General features: G+C 38.2%; 1 protein-coding gene across 1 annotated transcript; it reads right to left on the minus strand.

Annotated features, from left to right (window-relative positions):
* Positions 1-3,946: 3,946 nt before the first annotated feature.
* Positions 3,947-9,540, minus strand: TRAPPC4 (Trafficking protein particle complex subunit 4). Its single transcript, XM_051210300.1, has 2 exons — positions 8,644-9,540; positions 3,947-6,445 (listed from the first exon to the last, which is right to left on the minus strand). The coding sequence occupies exons 1-2, from the start codon at positions 8,893-8,895 to the stop codon at positions 5,987-5,989; spliced, it is 711 nt and encodes a 236-aa protein (XP_051070277.1). The 5' UTR covers positions 8,896-9,540; the 3' UTR covers positions 3,947-5,986.
* Between the last annotated feature and the right edge of the window lie 6,760 nt (positions 9,541-16,300).

The following is a 16,300-nucleotide window of genomic DNA, read 5'->3' on the forward strand; positions in this document are numbered from 1 at the left end:
GTACAATGGGGTGAAGTTATATTCACTTGGAGTTGTTTACTTGTATCTTCCCAACAAGAGACTGATAAATTGCAGTCCTAAATAACAGTGGGAAGATACAAGTAAACAACACTAAGTGAATAGTAATAACATGTTGCTTCATACATTGAAATCTACCTTCTATTGTACATTGAATGCCAAAATATGTTCTATTTCAAAGTAAGCAATGTTTCATCAACATCACTTCGCTAGGTTTACCATATAGCTAAAGGGATAGCTATCAGCTCAATTCTAGAACTGTATAAGTTACCATGTGCTTTTCGTAAAGGAGATTAAGAGGTGTCTTAATTATGATGCATAGAATGTTAAATGATTTTGGATCTGATATATCCAATCTTTTTCTTTCAGCTACGTCAGAACAACTTGGAAGATATATTAGGCTAGTTTGAAAGCTAAGAACGAACAAGTATCAGTGGTATACAAGTTTTTCTACCGCTCAATCAACTATTTGAACCTACTACCTCTGTCATCATAACAAATATCAAGTCTAAAAACAAATTTAATTTCAAAATGCAAACTAAAGGATACTCTTGATAAACTTAATCCATATCTATATGTTTATAATAACTAACCAATAACTTCAAAAGTGTGGATTTTTTTAAGGTTAACGGTATATATCACTTGTGATTACTAGCAGAAAATAGAAAAGAAACTGAGATTCATAACATTGTTTCTTTATATAACTGACAATTATTATTTATTTTGTAGTAACATTGAAATAAACTATTTAGAACTGTTGAAAATTATAGCCGTTACTAATATTTCATCAGTACTATCACAATTACCGGCTCAGTGGTCTAGAGGTTAAGCGTACGAGCGCGAGACCGATAGGTTCTGGGTTCAAATCTCGCGAGGCAGGATCGTGGATGCGCACTGTTGCAGAGTCCCACACTAGGATGAAACGGCCATCCAGTGTTTTCATGGTAGCCTAGCTTCAATTGACTCATGATTTCAACTATTGAAATGACAATTTAAACTATTGTCAAATTAGAAGCAGTTTTATCGAAAAAAGAAAAAAAACAATTTAGAACAAAGACAAACGGAATTATAACCTGTATTGACAAACAAAAACGCACATTTTCTTCCTCTAGCTCTCTCTGTCCCCCCAACTATATAGAAATAACTGTTTTCGATTGTTTATACGTGTTTGATACAGAAAAAAAGTATTTTCGAGAATATAGACTAGTACGTTTTGTACATAACAGGGTATTTTAACAATATTGTTAAGACATGAGTTTTTCATAACAACTGAATAATAATGCAAACACTGATTGGTTAATTTAAACAAAGTGAATCGGTTAGTCACCTATTAGTCACATTTCACTGTTGTCCTATTTAAGTTTTAAACTTGTTTTCATTCCATAGAATATACCTAATATATATATATATAAATTTATTTACTCATATCGTTTGTTTTTCTTTAAATTTGGTAATTTATTTGTTTTGAAGTAGGATAAACTTAAATGTTTAGAAATAAACAATTAACAGTAGTTGAGATCATGAGTCAATTGAAGCTAGACAGCTATGGGAAACCTGAAAGCACTGAACGGCCGTTTCGTCCTATCGTGGGACTACTCAACAGTGCGCATCCATGATCCCGTTTCACGAGATTTGAACCCAGGACCTATCAGTTTCGTGCGCGAGCGCTTAACCTCTACACCACTGAGCTGGCCAGCATCCAACGGTGTTAATGTTTAACTTCAACTAATCTACGAAACTCAGTGACACATCCACCTTTGTCATCAGTGAGTTACTATCTCACAAGAGACCCAATTGAACTCCACTAGTCACAGTTTCTCACTAGAACTCCAGGATATCTTCAGCAGTGCGCATCTACAATCCCGCCTCGCGAGATTCGAACCCAGGATTTATCGGTCTATAATATCCACAAACCCCCTCTCAAGTTGTACTTGTTATATAAAAAATCTAAGCTCCAGATAAAACACTTTCGTTTCTTGAACTAGTAATCACTTGTCAATCAGTGTTTATATTTTCATTACTATAATGTTCATTAGTTAGTGAATTTTCATCTAACCTATATATACGTTGATATTTCGTTGTCTAGGGTGTGTCAAGATGATAGAGAAGAAGGAACGTGAGATCACCACACAGTAAACATAAAAGATATACTCTCATTTATTGAGGAATATAATCAATAAGTTAATGACGTACAGTGATGGATTCATAATAATCTGATAATCATAACTATAAACATAGAGAATAAAGTTTCCATTTCATTATACAGGCTTTGTTTGCTGTTGAAAAATTTTCCTAGCGTCTACATGTTTTTGAAGTTTTTTTAGGATTAAATATGATGCGTGTGGTTACTGCTCAAAGTAGGACGCTCTCTATGTTCTGCAATACAACCTGGTAGTGAAAGCTGCTGGATTCCACCAAGAATATTAACATTGATAATAGTGAACATAGCTTTGAAAATCCAAATTAAGTCATGAAATGAAAAGTATCAGATAACATTAAAGCCCATAATTTAAACGAAAATAACAAATAAATGTATCTGTTCACTGTCACCAACTTCGACCAATGTCATCTATGGTCGTCAATCATCAAATACGATTACCTTCTGGACTTCGATAAAAGTTTACATTTCCTGAAGCGACACAATCAAACAGCCAATATCATTATAGATTAGTGTTAAGTTTTTATTGAACGTGACACGACTAGCTATTTCCAAAATTCATCCTATACTATTCATTAAAGGCAGTAGCTGTGAATTCGTAAAATACACATTAAACACCTCGATCAATGAAGTTTCACAACCTTACCACCGTGAATTTCATGTTTTTATGGTCAAACAGTAATATATTGAGGGTTTTCCTATTTTCCAATCTAGATCAATCAAATAGGATTAATAAATCACTTGATAAATAAGGATTAGGTTGTTTAGTCTGACAACATTCACTAATCGTTTGGTTTTGATAAGTGAATTCAAAAGACCTAATTAACTAGTGGAAAGAAATCAGAAAATACCTATTAATGATAATCCCAATCAAATAATTTTACAGTTCCATTGATTGTTTTGCTTAGGGATTGGATTAATTTTTGATTTTTTTTTCTAAGAAAAGTGATGATCTAACGTTATTTGAAGAAGTTATTTATTTATTTGAACACATAGATAATGGTACAAGGGGGCCACACCCGGAACCTTCGATCTAAAGGTCTGATCCATAAGGCAGTGGAGCAACGTCAGGAGATCCAGTCCCATGGTAGCCAGTGACCAACAAGAGGTTCATACACTTTTTGTTAGACACTATCACTATTAGATGCCGGCTCAGTGGTCCAGTAGGTTAAGCGTTCGCGAGCGAGCGGGATCGTGGATGCGCACTCTTAAAAATTGTTGGCTACCATCAAGATCAATACCATAGGAAAATTAAAATAAAAAGATGACACTACTTGCTAGTAGTTAGCAATAATACTAATAAATTTGGATTAATTGTAAATACAGAAAACATTCGTTCATTAAAATTTAATGAATAACATGACTATCAATGAAGTTAAGTATTTAAGGATGAGTTCCATGTAAATAAAGCAAGTAATCCATGAAAGTTAATTTTAATCACCTATGAACTAAGGTGCGAAATATTTACGGAACTCGGACAATGTCTACACTGCTACACGACATTAAAATCTTCCCATGTAATCACAACTTTCGTATTACAGTAAGCAGGAAAATAAAGAGACCAATATTTTACATGAAGTTGTAGAAACTATAAGCATATGTGGTCTGTTTGGCAGTCACGTAGAGATACTATCAATAGCTAACATAGGTTCATTTATTTTAAATGCACATCTATGTACCCAGTACAATGAGTCTCAGTTATTTTGCAGTCAAAGTCTCGCGACAACTTATTCTACTGATCAACTACTTGAGTAGTCAGGACGTTACTCGTAACCAAAAACTGAGCTAACTTATGTGGATCATGACCTTAATGAAGTGGAATAACAAGAAATCCTATTAACTCTTTTCACTAGCTTCTTCAGATGCAACAAAAGCAAGACTTGACTGATTACTAGAATACATGCGATCATTACCCTTCTGTAAGTGATCACGTATATTAAATAGAGCATGATATCAAAATAGGAATGTTTTGCTACCCTTAAGTCCCGCTCAACCACAAAATTCATAATGTGGGATTCATCTGTACCATAACGTTAGTCATGAATGGCAGTTAGCAGAGATATGTACAATGAAACGACTACCCGCCTATTGTCTAAAGTGTACACAAATCAGCCCGATAAAATTTGCTGCAAAAGTTTGGGAGAAGTACAACAATATTCTCCAGTGTTTATATCTTGATTTTCTTAAATCTATAGCTGTTGTCTACTATAGTGACAAAATTGTTTAGTTCCAAACATTTGATGGTTCGTCTTTTGTTACCTAATTCAACTAGTTTCTTACACACTAAATTATTATTATTTGGACCGATGTAACTATCTGGCTGATTTGGTGCATATTAGGCTTCACGTAAGCGATAATTTAAACTTTTCCCAAGAATTCTCCTCATATGGTGTCTCCACTAACCATAAGGTTTTACCTTTGACTGGTCTGCATACAAACTACACGGAAACGGAAACAATCAGCATATCAACTTATTGTCACATCAATTACAAGAAATACATCGACTGAATATATCGTCCGTTTAAAACAGTAGTAGCTCTTTAAGTATAGAGTTACAGGGTCAAATTTTGTTTTATTTGCTCTGACTTAAGCAGTCGAGCAGTTCATTGGCTTAAACACTTAAATTGTGACGAGTGTACAAAGTTATTTTATTACTGGGTTGGAACAACTCGACTGGAGAGAAGGGGCATCATAGTTATGTGTAGATTTTGAGTATTAACAAAACTTAAACGAACTAGCGACATATGATAGTAGTATAAACCTATATATAAATTGGAATCCCCGTCAACCAATAGAAGTGATCAACATACTAGACGAGTGAGCTATAAAATCGGAGTGATTTGAAAACATACTGCTAGATAACGGATTTCACAGGGATGATCAGACGGAAACTCAATCAACCAGTTTCGAAGAAACTAGTGTACAGAAACTAAAGAACCTTGTTTGGAAACGACATAGTTTAAAAGATTTTCTAAATGGTGCGTTGTTTGACTACCGATAAACAGCATGAACTTCAGTATGGAGAGCATCATTAGACTAAATCTTGAAATAAGCATTACATTTTCAAGTGTAAATACATGCTTAGTTATATAAGCTTGTTTAGAGAGCGATTGAAGCATCCATAGACAAAGATCGGCAAGACATCTTCACTTTGAAAGACAAACTATAGGTGGATCTAAATCGCCAGAATGGATTAAAAGCCTATGATTTTTATAAAACAAATAAAGTTTATTGGTATGTATAATGTGGTATGATACATATTTTTGGAGGAAGTTTTAAAGAAAATATATAAACACTAAGACTTAGGAGAAATGTGTCATTTCAAACTGGCATACTTCACATAATTATTAGAAAGTTAACGAGATAGAAAGCAAAACGGAAAATAATGGTATCAACAGTTTCAGAAAACTTATAGAGGAAGTCAGGAGAAACTACTGAAATGAACAATTAGGGATAATCCTGTGTATATTACTAAAAGGAAGACGAAAGTGAATACATGAAGATCACTGTTACCTATTTTGAGGCATATTACTTTATGCTTATAAATAATCGATTACAATTACGTTGCGTACCCAAACCAAGAAATTCTTCAAGTATTGGACTAATGATCGCACACTACGAGCAATATATTGGCTCAACTGCCATTAACCTTTCTCCAACCCACTCCCACCCTAGTTAGCTAAACACTTAGGTTGTAGATAGGACAAATGAGAAAGAATCGTAAGAAGTCAGAATAAAAATAAAAGATAGCTAAGTGATATGTTTGGTGGAATGAAAGTAATCAATGAAAATCAGCAAAGGAATAAAATACTAGTTAATTACATACATTCCCTTTTCTACTTGATCACATATGGTTTTTATTTGATTAGCGAAGAATTCGTAATTAAAAGGTTGGTTCCGAGCATAAAAGGGATTTTTCAACACAAAATCTGTATAAGCCTCGTACACCCTGCGGAGAGCCTCGCGAGAAGCCACTGGTAATTTAACATCAGTAACAAGTAAAAATTTAACACCTGTATGGGTTTCCAAACAATGAACACGGCAGCATTCCGTTTCCAAAGTTTGGATACCAGAATTCCAAACTCGTGGAGCCTTTTTATCATTAGCCGGAGCGACAAAGCTGGAATTGGAATCCGGAATTGGGGAAAGAAGTCGGGCCATTGAGTGTAATGGGTGGAACATACTAGCAAGGTGAATTCGGTCATTTGGACGTAGTCGAGGTCTCCCAAGTTTGATAGTCAGTGGAAAGTTGTCTTTATCTGAAAAAACCTCCAAACAGAAAATCATGGATTATCAGCTTCTCAAAAGGTAAACCTCAGTATAAAAAAGTGGTTACCAGAAATTATACCTGGCAGTATGCTTGAAGGTAGATATTATCACCAGACAAAATTAATACCTAGCTACAAGTTCCCATTGAATTATTAGTACCATAAACATTGGAAAGACCATGTTTTTGGATCTTGGTTTACAACCGATTAACAACGTACTATCTATATATTTATTAGATACATCAATAACAAATTCGACTTGTATCTTAGGTTAGTGTGAATGAAATGATTGTTTTTAAGTTGAAGAACTGCAGAGGATCCACCCAAGGGAGTTGGAAAACTCTGATCCCAAACTAATGGTACACGTGGGATCCAGGATCTTGAGAGGACAAAACGGCATATGACCTTATTGTTGACCACCGACTACCATGGGACTGCATCTCCTAAAGTTGACCCACTGTCTTGTGAATTAGACATTTAGGTCAAAGGCTCCGAGTATCATCCCCCAAGAAAGCCAACTGCTTCGGTTTGGGCACCCGGGCAGTATCGCAGCCCCCACATGACTCGAATGATTTGTGAGGTACATATATATTTAGTGCCACCTAGTGTAGATGTTTACATGTTTAAATAAATAAACAAATAATAAATTAAGTCATTAATTGGACACAGAGTAGTGAACTGAGCTAGTGGTTGAAAGCTTTGCCACTTTTTGATGGGTAGGTTATACACCCAAAGATAATTAATTTTACTCTCTGGAGGTTCGGGAAGCGGGAAGTGCATGGAAATATAATGGTGGGCAGTATAGAAATAGGGAAAATTAGAGAATGTACGCTCTCTGATCGTTTAATGGTACGCTTCAGTCAAGAGCGTCTTGAAATTCTTGAATCGATTGGGCACTAAATATGGCAAGGAAACAAATCAATTTGAGTCCATAACTGAAACCAGTGCCTAGTGGAGAACCGCAAGGTTCTGTCCTAGGTCATTTACTCTTTGAACTGTATGTAAATGAACTCCCAAGTATAATTGAGTCTCCGATGCTACTATATGCTGATGCGAAAATCCGGTGGGAAATAATAGGAGACGCAGATGCATGCGCGCTTTAGGCAGACCTAGATATTCTGATTAGCTGGTCAAAAAATAGCTGATGCCTATCAACGCGGCCAAGTGTGTCTACATGCACTTTGAGGATAAAAAAGTAGGTACTGTATAGTTGTACCCGTGGTCTGATCTCACAAGGATCATGGAGTGACTGAATCATGATCTTAAGACCACGGCCCACTGTCGGGAGATTGCAGCTAAGAGGCTTAGAACCCTATGGACTTTCAGACGAACATTCACAAAGTTAGATACTACTATGTTCACTACAGTATACACAACCTTAGCGAGAATTAAACTTGAAAAGTGAGTTCAGGCTGCCAGCCCCTGTTTTGGTGACTCGAACATCCTGGAAGATGTATAGAGGGCAGCTACCAGTGCAACTCCAGAACTTCGGAGTTTACCACAGAAAGAGTGGCTTGAAAAGCTAGACCTCTTTACTTTATCCTACCGTAGATTGAGGTGATCCGATTTGATGTGCAGAACACTAATAAATGATTGTGGACCTAATATACACTCTATTTTTTTCCTGCCGGATCGGGACAACTCAGATGACGTAGCAGGCGAGTAGAAAAGCCAAAAACGAACGAAATACTCGTGGTATACAGGTTATGACACCGAGTCACCGATTCTTGAAACCTGAGGCAGTGGTGTCCGCACCTTCTGACTTATTCAAGAGAAGGCTGGACACTCACAAAATCATACTAAAAAAAGAATAACATAGGCCGTAGGACTTCTGTTCTTACTACACAAACCTGAAATCTGGAACATAAGGTGAAACAGTATAAGCTTTTGGTGCATTTAAAAGCTTTCGGCATTGCTCACGATTTGCGTTATGAGACCTATATCAGATTTAGTGCGTCAACAGTAGGTATAGTGAAGTGGGCATACAAATAAAAATAGTATCTTCAGATGTAGGACATCTTCTAAGGATCAGTAGTGATTACTTGCTTTCAGTTTATATAATCAAAAACTACTTGAACTTTGCGTTTAAATTGCCTTAAAAAATCACATGAATGATTACTCTGTGCTAGCTTTAGTCGACTCGAAATAATTGTGAAGTGAACATATTGCACAAAACAAATGAATGCCAAGATTACTTACTTTCAAAATATCCCTGTTATCTTCCAGAGATGTGCCTTTAGCTGTAATGCCGTCAACAGATATCACAGTATACCCTATCTTTACATCGTCACATGCACCAAAATCCACGACAATACGACCATCCATAGCTTTGAAATGGAACGGGAGTGGGAAATCGTATTTCTTTTCTACTTCCACGGTAACATCAGAATGATCATAATAAAACTGTAGTGAGCCAGATTCACTTATCACATAAATGCCATATACACTCATTTTTGTGCTAAGCTTGATTCAGACTTAGAAAATTAAGGATGACAAGGGAGGAAGCATGTACACATATACACCAGATTCGTGATATGAATTTCAATTTTATTTATGATCAAATACAAGGCTTGAAGACAGGTCAGTTTTTTCAGACGAATTTGTCTCGTGTTATCTGAAAGGGATTTAACGTGCTAGGTCTCCGAGATCACCATAAAAAAGATGAGTTATTGATGCTAGAATTCCAAAATAACCTTGAATTTAAATCGTCGACGATAATTTCTTTAACATCACGCTTGGCCGTAATGATACAGTATACTGGATTGTAATAGTGCTTCGTATCCTAGATATGTGTTATTACTTACTTACTTACGCCTGTTACTCCTAATGGAGCATAGGCCGCCAACTAGCATTCTCCAACCCACTCTGTCCTCCACCTTCTTTTCTAGTTCCATCCAATTCTTGTTCATTTTTCTCATGTCTATTTCCATTTCTCGGCGTAATGTGTTCTTTGGTATTCCTCTCCTCCTTTGGCCTTGACGATTCCATGTAAGAGCTTGTCTTGTGACGCAGTTGGGTGCTTTCCTCAATGTGTGTCCTATCCACTTCCAGCGCTTCTTCCTCCCCTGAAATCCGGTTTGTTCTCTCCCATAGTAGGTTGTTGCTAATAGTGTCCGGCCAACGGATCTGAAGTATTTTGCGTAGACAACTGTTAATAAACACCTGTATTTTCTGGATGATGACTTTCGTAGTTCTCCAGGTTTCTGCCCCATACAATAGATCTGTCTTGACATTTGTATTGAAAATCCTGACCTTGGTGTTGGTTGACAGTTGCTTTGAGTTTCTGATGTTCTTCAGTTGTAAATATGCTGCTCTTGCTTAACCGATCCGCACCTTCACATCTGCATCAGATCCACCCTGTACATCTTCCAAATCGTCTCCGTCAATTGTGATTGGATTGGTGCATGCTGTGTTGTACGGGAGAATCTTGCTTTTCCCTTTGTGTATATTGAGACCTACTGCTGCTGAGGCTGCTGCTACACTGGTCGTCTTCTGCATTTGCTGTTGCGTTAGGGATAGAAGGGCCAGATCATCTGCGAAGTCTAGATCGTCCAACTGCATCCTAGATGTCCATTGTATCCCGTGTTTCCCTTCACATGTTGACGTCTTCATGATCCAGTCGATCACCAGGAGAAAGAGAAAGGGTGAGAATAAGCAACCTTGCCTGACACCGGTCTTTATTTCGAACGACTTTGTCAACTGTCCTCCATGCACGATTTTGCAGTGTAATCCATCATATGAGTTCTGTATGATATTGACTATCTTCTGAGGCATGCCGTAGTGTCGAAGAAGTTTCCATAATGTTGTTCTGTCCACGCTGTCAAATGCTTTTTCATAGTCAATGAAGTTGATGTAGAGTGATGAATTCCATTCAATTGATTGTTCCACAATGATCCGTAGAGTTGCGATTTGGTCTGTACACGATCTGTCCTTACGGAATCCTGTCTGTTGGTCACGAAGTTGGGTGTCTACGCATTCCTTCATGCTGTTTAACAATACCCTGTTGAAGACTTTTCCCGGTATTGAGAGAAGTGATGCCCCTGTAGTTATCACACTTGCTGAGATCGCCTTTCTTCGGTATTTTGATCAGAAGTCCTTCACTCCACTCTCTTGGTACTTGTTCCTCATCCCAAATCTTATTGAAGAGAATGTGAAGTATCCTTGCAGTTGCCGCTACGTCGGCTTTTAGTGCCTCTGCTGGAATGTTGTCCGGTCCTGCTGCTTTGCCACCCTTGATTTGCCTGATGTCCATGCTTATCTCTTCAATTGTTGGTGAGCCAACATCGATTGGGGGGTCCGTGGGTGCTGCTTCGATGTTGGGTGGGTTCAGTGGGGCTGGTCGATTCAAGAGTTCTTTGAAGTGTTCTACCCACCTGTTTCGTTGCTCTTCAATGTTGGTGATTACCTCGCCTTCCTTACTTTTCACTGGTCGTTCTGGTTTGCGGAGATTTCCAGAGAGTTTCTTTGTTATGTGTTTCCTTCTCTTGTAGCCCTTTCGGCCGTCGTTGCTAAATCCTCCACATATTTACGTTTGTCGGTTCTGATGCTCCTCTTCACTTGTTTGTTTACTTCTGTGTATTCAGCTTGTGCCTTGGCTTTTTCTGCTCTTGTTCGACTGGCATTGATTGCTGCCTTCTTGTTCCTCCTTTATTGAATCTTATCCAGTGTATCAACAGTGATCCATTCGTTGTGATGTTGCTTCTTGTGGCCCAGGACCTCATGACATGTTGAAGTGATTGCCTCTTTGATCCCCTTCCAGTTGCTCTCCATAGTAGTTCCTCCTCCATTGAGTAGATCCTGAAAGGCATGGAACTTGTTGCTGAGGTCTATCTTGAATTTGTTGAGTTTGTCAGTATCCTGAAGAAAGGTCGTATTGAACTTTTGTGATGTTGCCCGACCCGTTGTGCAGTGCTTCTTGAGTTTCAATTTTAGTTTAGTGATCAGCAAGTGATGGTCTGATGCTATATCAGCTCCTCTCTTGGTTCTCACATCCTCCATCGTCCTCCTGAACTTTTTGTTGATGCAAATATGGTCGATTTGGTTTCGCGTAGTGTGATCCGGTGAAATCCTTGTGGCTTTGTTTACGCGTTTATGTGGGAATATAGTGCCGCCTATGATCTGTTTATTAAAGGCACATGGGTTTGCAAATCTCTCACCATTTTCGTTTCTTTCTCCAAGTCCATGTCGTCCCATGATGTCTTCATATTCGGTGTTATCCATTCCAACCTTGGCATTTAAATCTCCCATCAGAATGGTCAGGTCCTTTGTTGAACACTTCTCCACGATTGGCTGAAGCCTATTGTAGAATTGATCTTTAACGTCTTCTTTGTAGTCGTTGGTAGGCGCATAACATTGGATGATGTTCATTGAAATGCCCTCTTTCTTTGTTTTGAAGGAGGCTTTGATGATCCTTGGTCCATGAGATTCCCATCCTATAAGTGCATTCTGTGCTTGTTTGGACAGCATCAATGCAACTCCTTGTGTATGTGAGGCATTTTTTTCTTCATGGTCGGAGTATAACAGGAGCTCTCCTGAAGTTAGTCGTTATTGTCCAACTTGCGCCCAATGTGTTTCACTGATCCCAAGCACCTCTAGGTTGTATCTTTTCATTTCTGCAGCAATTCGGAAGGCTCTCCCGGTGTCTCACATTGTTCGGACGTTCCATGTACCTATAAAAATTGTTGCTCTGGTTGTCGGAAGGGGCATCGGCCTCGTAACTTCCGAAGGAATTCGGCTTTCATCATGAAGCGTCATAGTTCTTCTAAATGAAGACCTTCTGATTCCCAGGGCAGAGTTTAAAAGGTTTGAATGATTTTTTCTGGTTGGCGTTTTTTTTAGCAAGTTAGTTTTCTACGGGATGGGGACGCTAACCCGATGCCCAACCCTCCTCCTTTATCCGGGCTTGGGACCGGCAGTAGCCCCCGGAAGGACTCCAAGAGGAGGTATTAATGGAGGAAAATGGATCTTTTTCAAAGGTTTTGTTTCTTCAGTGATGCCGAGGTTTGTGACTACTCCCAATCTCCTAAGTTTGGGGAATTTTGTGGGAATCCCCAGAGGCAAATGACCTTCAACGAGGTTGAAGGGGGAATTTAGGGGAAATATCGGGGAATTTCCCCAGGTTTAGGGGAACGCGATTGGTTTAATGGAAACAATTATTGGTATAACCAATTGTACCAGTGGTTGTTTTACTGTACTTGTTTGTTTAACTGTACTAAAGACATCCATTATTCTTCCATTCTTCCTTCTGTTGATTGTGACCTTGCACGAACTTGCGTTTACTCAGTGAATCCGCTTGTACTCCTCTGGCACGATCTCAGTATTCTTTCGATACCATGAGATCACCAGCAAACATACTTTGCTACAATCTCCGATTGCCTTCTGATATCTGGTACGTAACCTTCTGATAGTGGTGATCATAGTCAACCGCGACTCGTCGCCACACTACAGTGTCAAACTCCAAGTACTTGTGGTATATTTAGGCCAATATAAATAAACAGCAATAATTAAGTGAATAATACCCAGGTTTCATTGTTGGTGTTCAAATAAGCACTATTTACATCATTCCTTTTTAAGTTTTGTTGGTAACAGATTAGGATTGAAGAGCATAATTTTGTTGTAATGTCCTTTGAGGCCACTTCTCAATGCCTGAGACCAGTGGACTGAATCATTTATCATTCCCTCGGCTAGATTTATATTTCTCTTCACTCCATGGGTGTCAATCATGAAGAAAGTGTATTTGATAATCGAGTGAACTCTGATTACAATAGTTGTACCAGAAGGGACTTTGATGTAGCATTCATCACATAACTAATGTTGCCATCTTTGCATGTTATATTCAGCTTTGTTTCAAGTGTTATTTTTCCACCATTTTCTTACTGGCTATTTCAGCAAATGGAGTTAGAATTTAAATTTATATATTATTATTTGCGTTGCATATCATGATACTTGATTAGGTTCTCCTGTAGTGACTTACTTTTATCACGAGAACACGATTGGTTTAATGAAAACAATTATTATTATAACCAATTATACCAGTGACTGTTTTAATGTGCTCTTCGTTTAACTGTGATAAAAACATCCATTATACTTACTTCGATTGTGACCTCGCGCGAATCCGGTTACGCTCAGTAACCAAGCTTGTATCCTGGCACGATCTCGGTATTCTTTCGATACCACGAGATCTCCAGCAAATATATCTCGACTTGGTCCATTAACTGCCTTCTGACATTTGGCTTCCGGGGGATTTTATGGATATCCTGGCACGCGTTCCTTTGTAGTGGTGTTCATAGTTAATTTCGACTCGACACTATACTACACTCCTACGAGTCCACTACATGATAGAAGCTATCCTAAATTTTGGGAGATTTGTTGTTTAGTAAAGTTAATGTCTCACTCCGTTACTAGTTAAATAGTGATGTTCCCGTCTATTTTTCGGTTAAAATATTGTTCCTAGCTTGAAAGGACACTTTTTACTTTTTTAAAGTACTTATTGCATATTTTTAATGTTCAACCCATTACTATTCTCCAGTGATATCACAAAGCTGTCGGTTTGGTAGCGGCCGTATTTTTTGGATTGTGCAGTTGTGCAGAGCAGTACTGATGTTGAAGTAGACAATAATTCTACGTAACTACGTGTTAAGATAATTTCATGCGGTTTTTGTGGAATTTACTACGGAAAAGAACGAGTATCTAATGTTTTACCGGAATCCAAGCTATACCATTTTCGAAGTAACAGTGTAAACTACCATTGTCGAGATCTACAAGGTGGCATTCATTTGCTGACTAATTCACGACTCTGCGGACAGTTGTTCGATAATACGCTGGACGTAGTTCATCACCAGAGACCTCCAGGAATAATCCGCCGTGATGGAGAACAGGCCAGGTGCCAACTGAGGAGCTCAGCAGTAAGATGTGCTGCAAGGAGACAGGAAACACTGTACGTATACCACTAAACTGCATTGCAAGTCAAGTCCTAGCTCTCACTCTTCAAAGAAGAAAAATAGAAATAACTAAACATATGATGCTGCAAATAGGAGACAGGCAACAAGAGCACAAGTACACCTGACAACAAGTGAAAGGAAGAGCCTAGGGGTTAAGTAGCGTCATGAGTAACTGTGTGATGAGGCCTCAAACTGTGAAACTATATAATGTGAGTATGAGCCTCATGGTGGACTCTAGTTCCCTCAAGATTACAGCTACACTTTGTTGACACGCATCAACTAACATAGAACCTGTTACAATTATAGTTTTTTCGTACCTTAAGGTAACCATCGTGCTATTGATAGAAGAAACCAGACAAGTAGTGAATAGGTCTTTATTTCGATCTTCGCGCAGTCACAGTGGAGCGTGGGGTTATTTAATCAGACAAACAAAGCCTCTCAACATTCAATATAAGATAATGGGAAATATAACGCTTATACAAAATAAGGAAGTGAATAAATATTTGAACTATATTGTTTTGGCATATGCTTGGTTGTTTGGGGTCAACTCTTAACCAACCAACCTAAGCTGTTACAGTTTCATACCTACCGCCTCCAACCACCGAATACTCCTACAGTACCACAGAACAAATCAAGTGGGCATTAGATAGAATATCCACGACGGTTTTCACTGAGAGGGTGAACTAGCTTCTTGTGTTATACGAAAATACGAAGTGATTAACAATACCAAAGTCTGAAACGGCATATCCATTTCGCTTCTCCCTGCAATTATACGGGCTATTGAGATGTTTGGTGAAACAGTATCCTGAGTGATCCTTAATAATGATCTCTTATCCATAGATCCTCCAATATTAACTTGTTGATATAGTGGAATAAACGGGGATTGTCAATGAAATACATTCCACACACGAGAATAAGATTTATTGGCTTCCCGTAAAATGTGGGATGACGTGAATCATGAAGTATTCCACTTGAAATTCAAATGCTTGGGCACCAGTTATTGCTTACTTAAGTATCCAGAGGACTACATCGCACGGAATCTACAACATATAGTATCTTTTATTTCACGCATATCGGACAAAATATAGATGCTTATCATTTTTTAGCCGATCATTGACGAACGATAGGTTAACATCTCCTAGCTTCCCTTACTATATGCAAATAGTCCTAAAGTTTTTATTACCATAGACATTGATGATCAGAGAATTCACCTATTTTGAACAAAGAAGTGTAGAACACCGATGGTGGTTATTGGTGATAAATCCACTTCATTTTTCAGAAAGATCAAGTTGAAGATGCATTAGACAGAACATAGCCGGGTGATGCTGGTTGCAGAGTACGATATTGTAAAGATACGCAAGGTAAAGAAGAATAACGGCTGGAAGAGTAATATATATCTAGATAGGAATGTAATAGTACACGTCACATCTAGAGACATCTCAGATATTCAAAGTTTGACAACGCGTCCATACGTAACTTCTTTATAACAGCAGGATAACCGCATAGTCAAATCGGAATTAGGAAGTGATGGAGTCCGAAGGATTTCGATATGCCGAGAAGCATTTGATCTAATCCGACTAGGGGTTGCAAAGGATGCGTGGAATGACGTACCTACTCGTGACCCGGTGCAGATGTGTGACCGAGAGCCTTCAGCTAGGGTGTGTCCAGTAAAACTAATGAGATTAGCATCAATATAGAAGACTTACTGGACTATTTATTTGACGAGTCTATTTACTGCTACACAGAAAAAATTAATCAGCGAAGGCTGACGTTTCATAACCTGTTGGGGAGCAGTGAGTTTATCACTGTTGTGTCTGGACTAAATAATACCCAAACAGCTGCTATAGTGTACAGAGCAGCTAATAATACCACAGAAGTTACTTTCACGCGATAAATTTGCAGTAGAGTCAAATTAA

The sequence above is a fragment of the Schistosoma haematobium genome, chromosome ZW (assembly GCF_000699445.3).
Source record: "Schistosoma haematobium chromosome ZW, whole genome shotgun sequence".
In the NCBI taxonomy this organism is placed as follows: domain Eukaryota; kingdom Metazoa; phylum Platyhelminthes; class Trematoda; order Strigeidida; family Schistosomatidae; genus Schistosoma; species Schistosoma haematobium.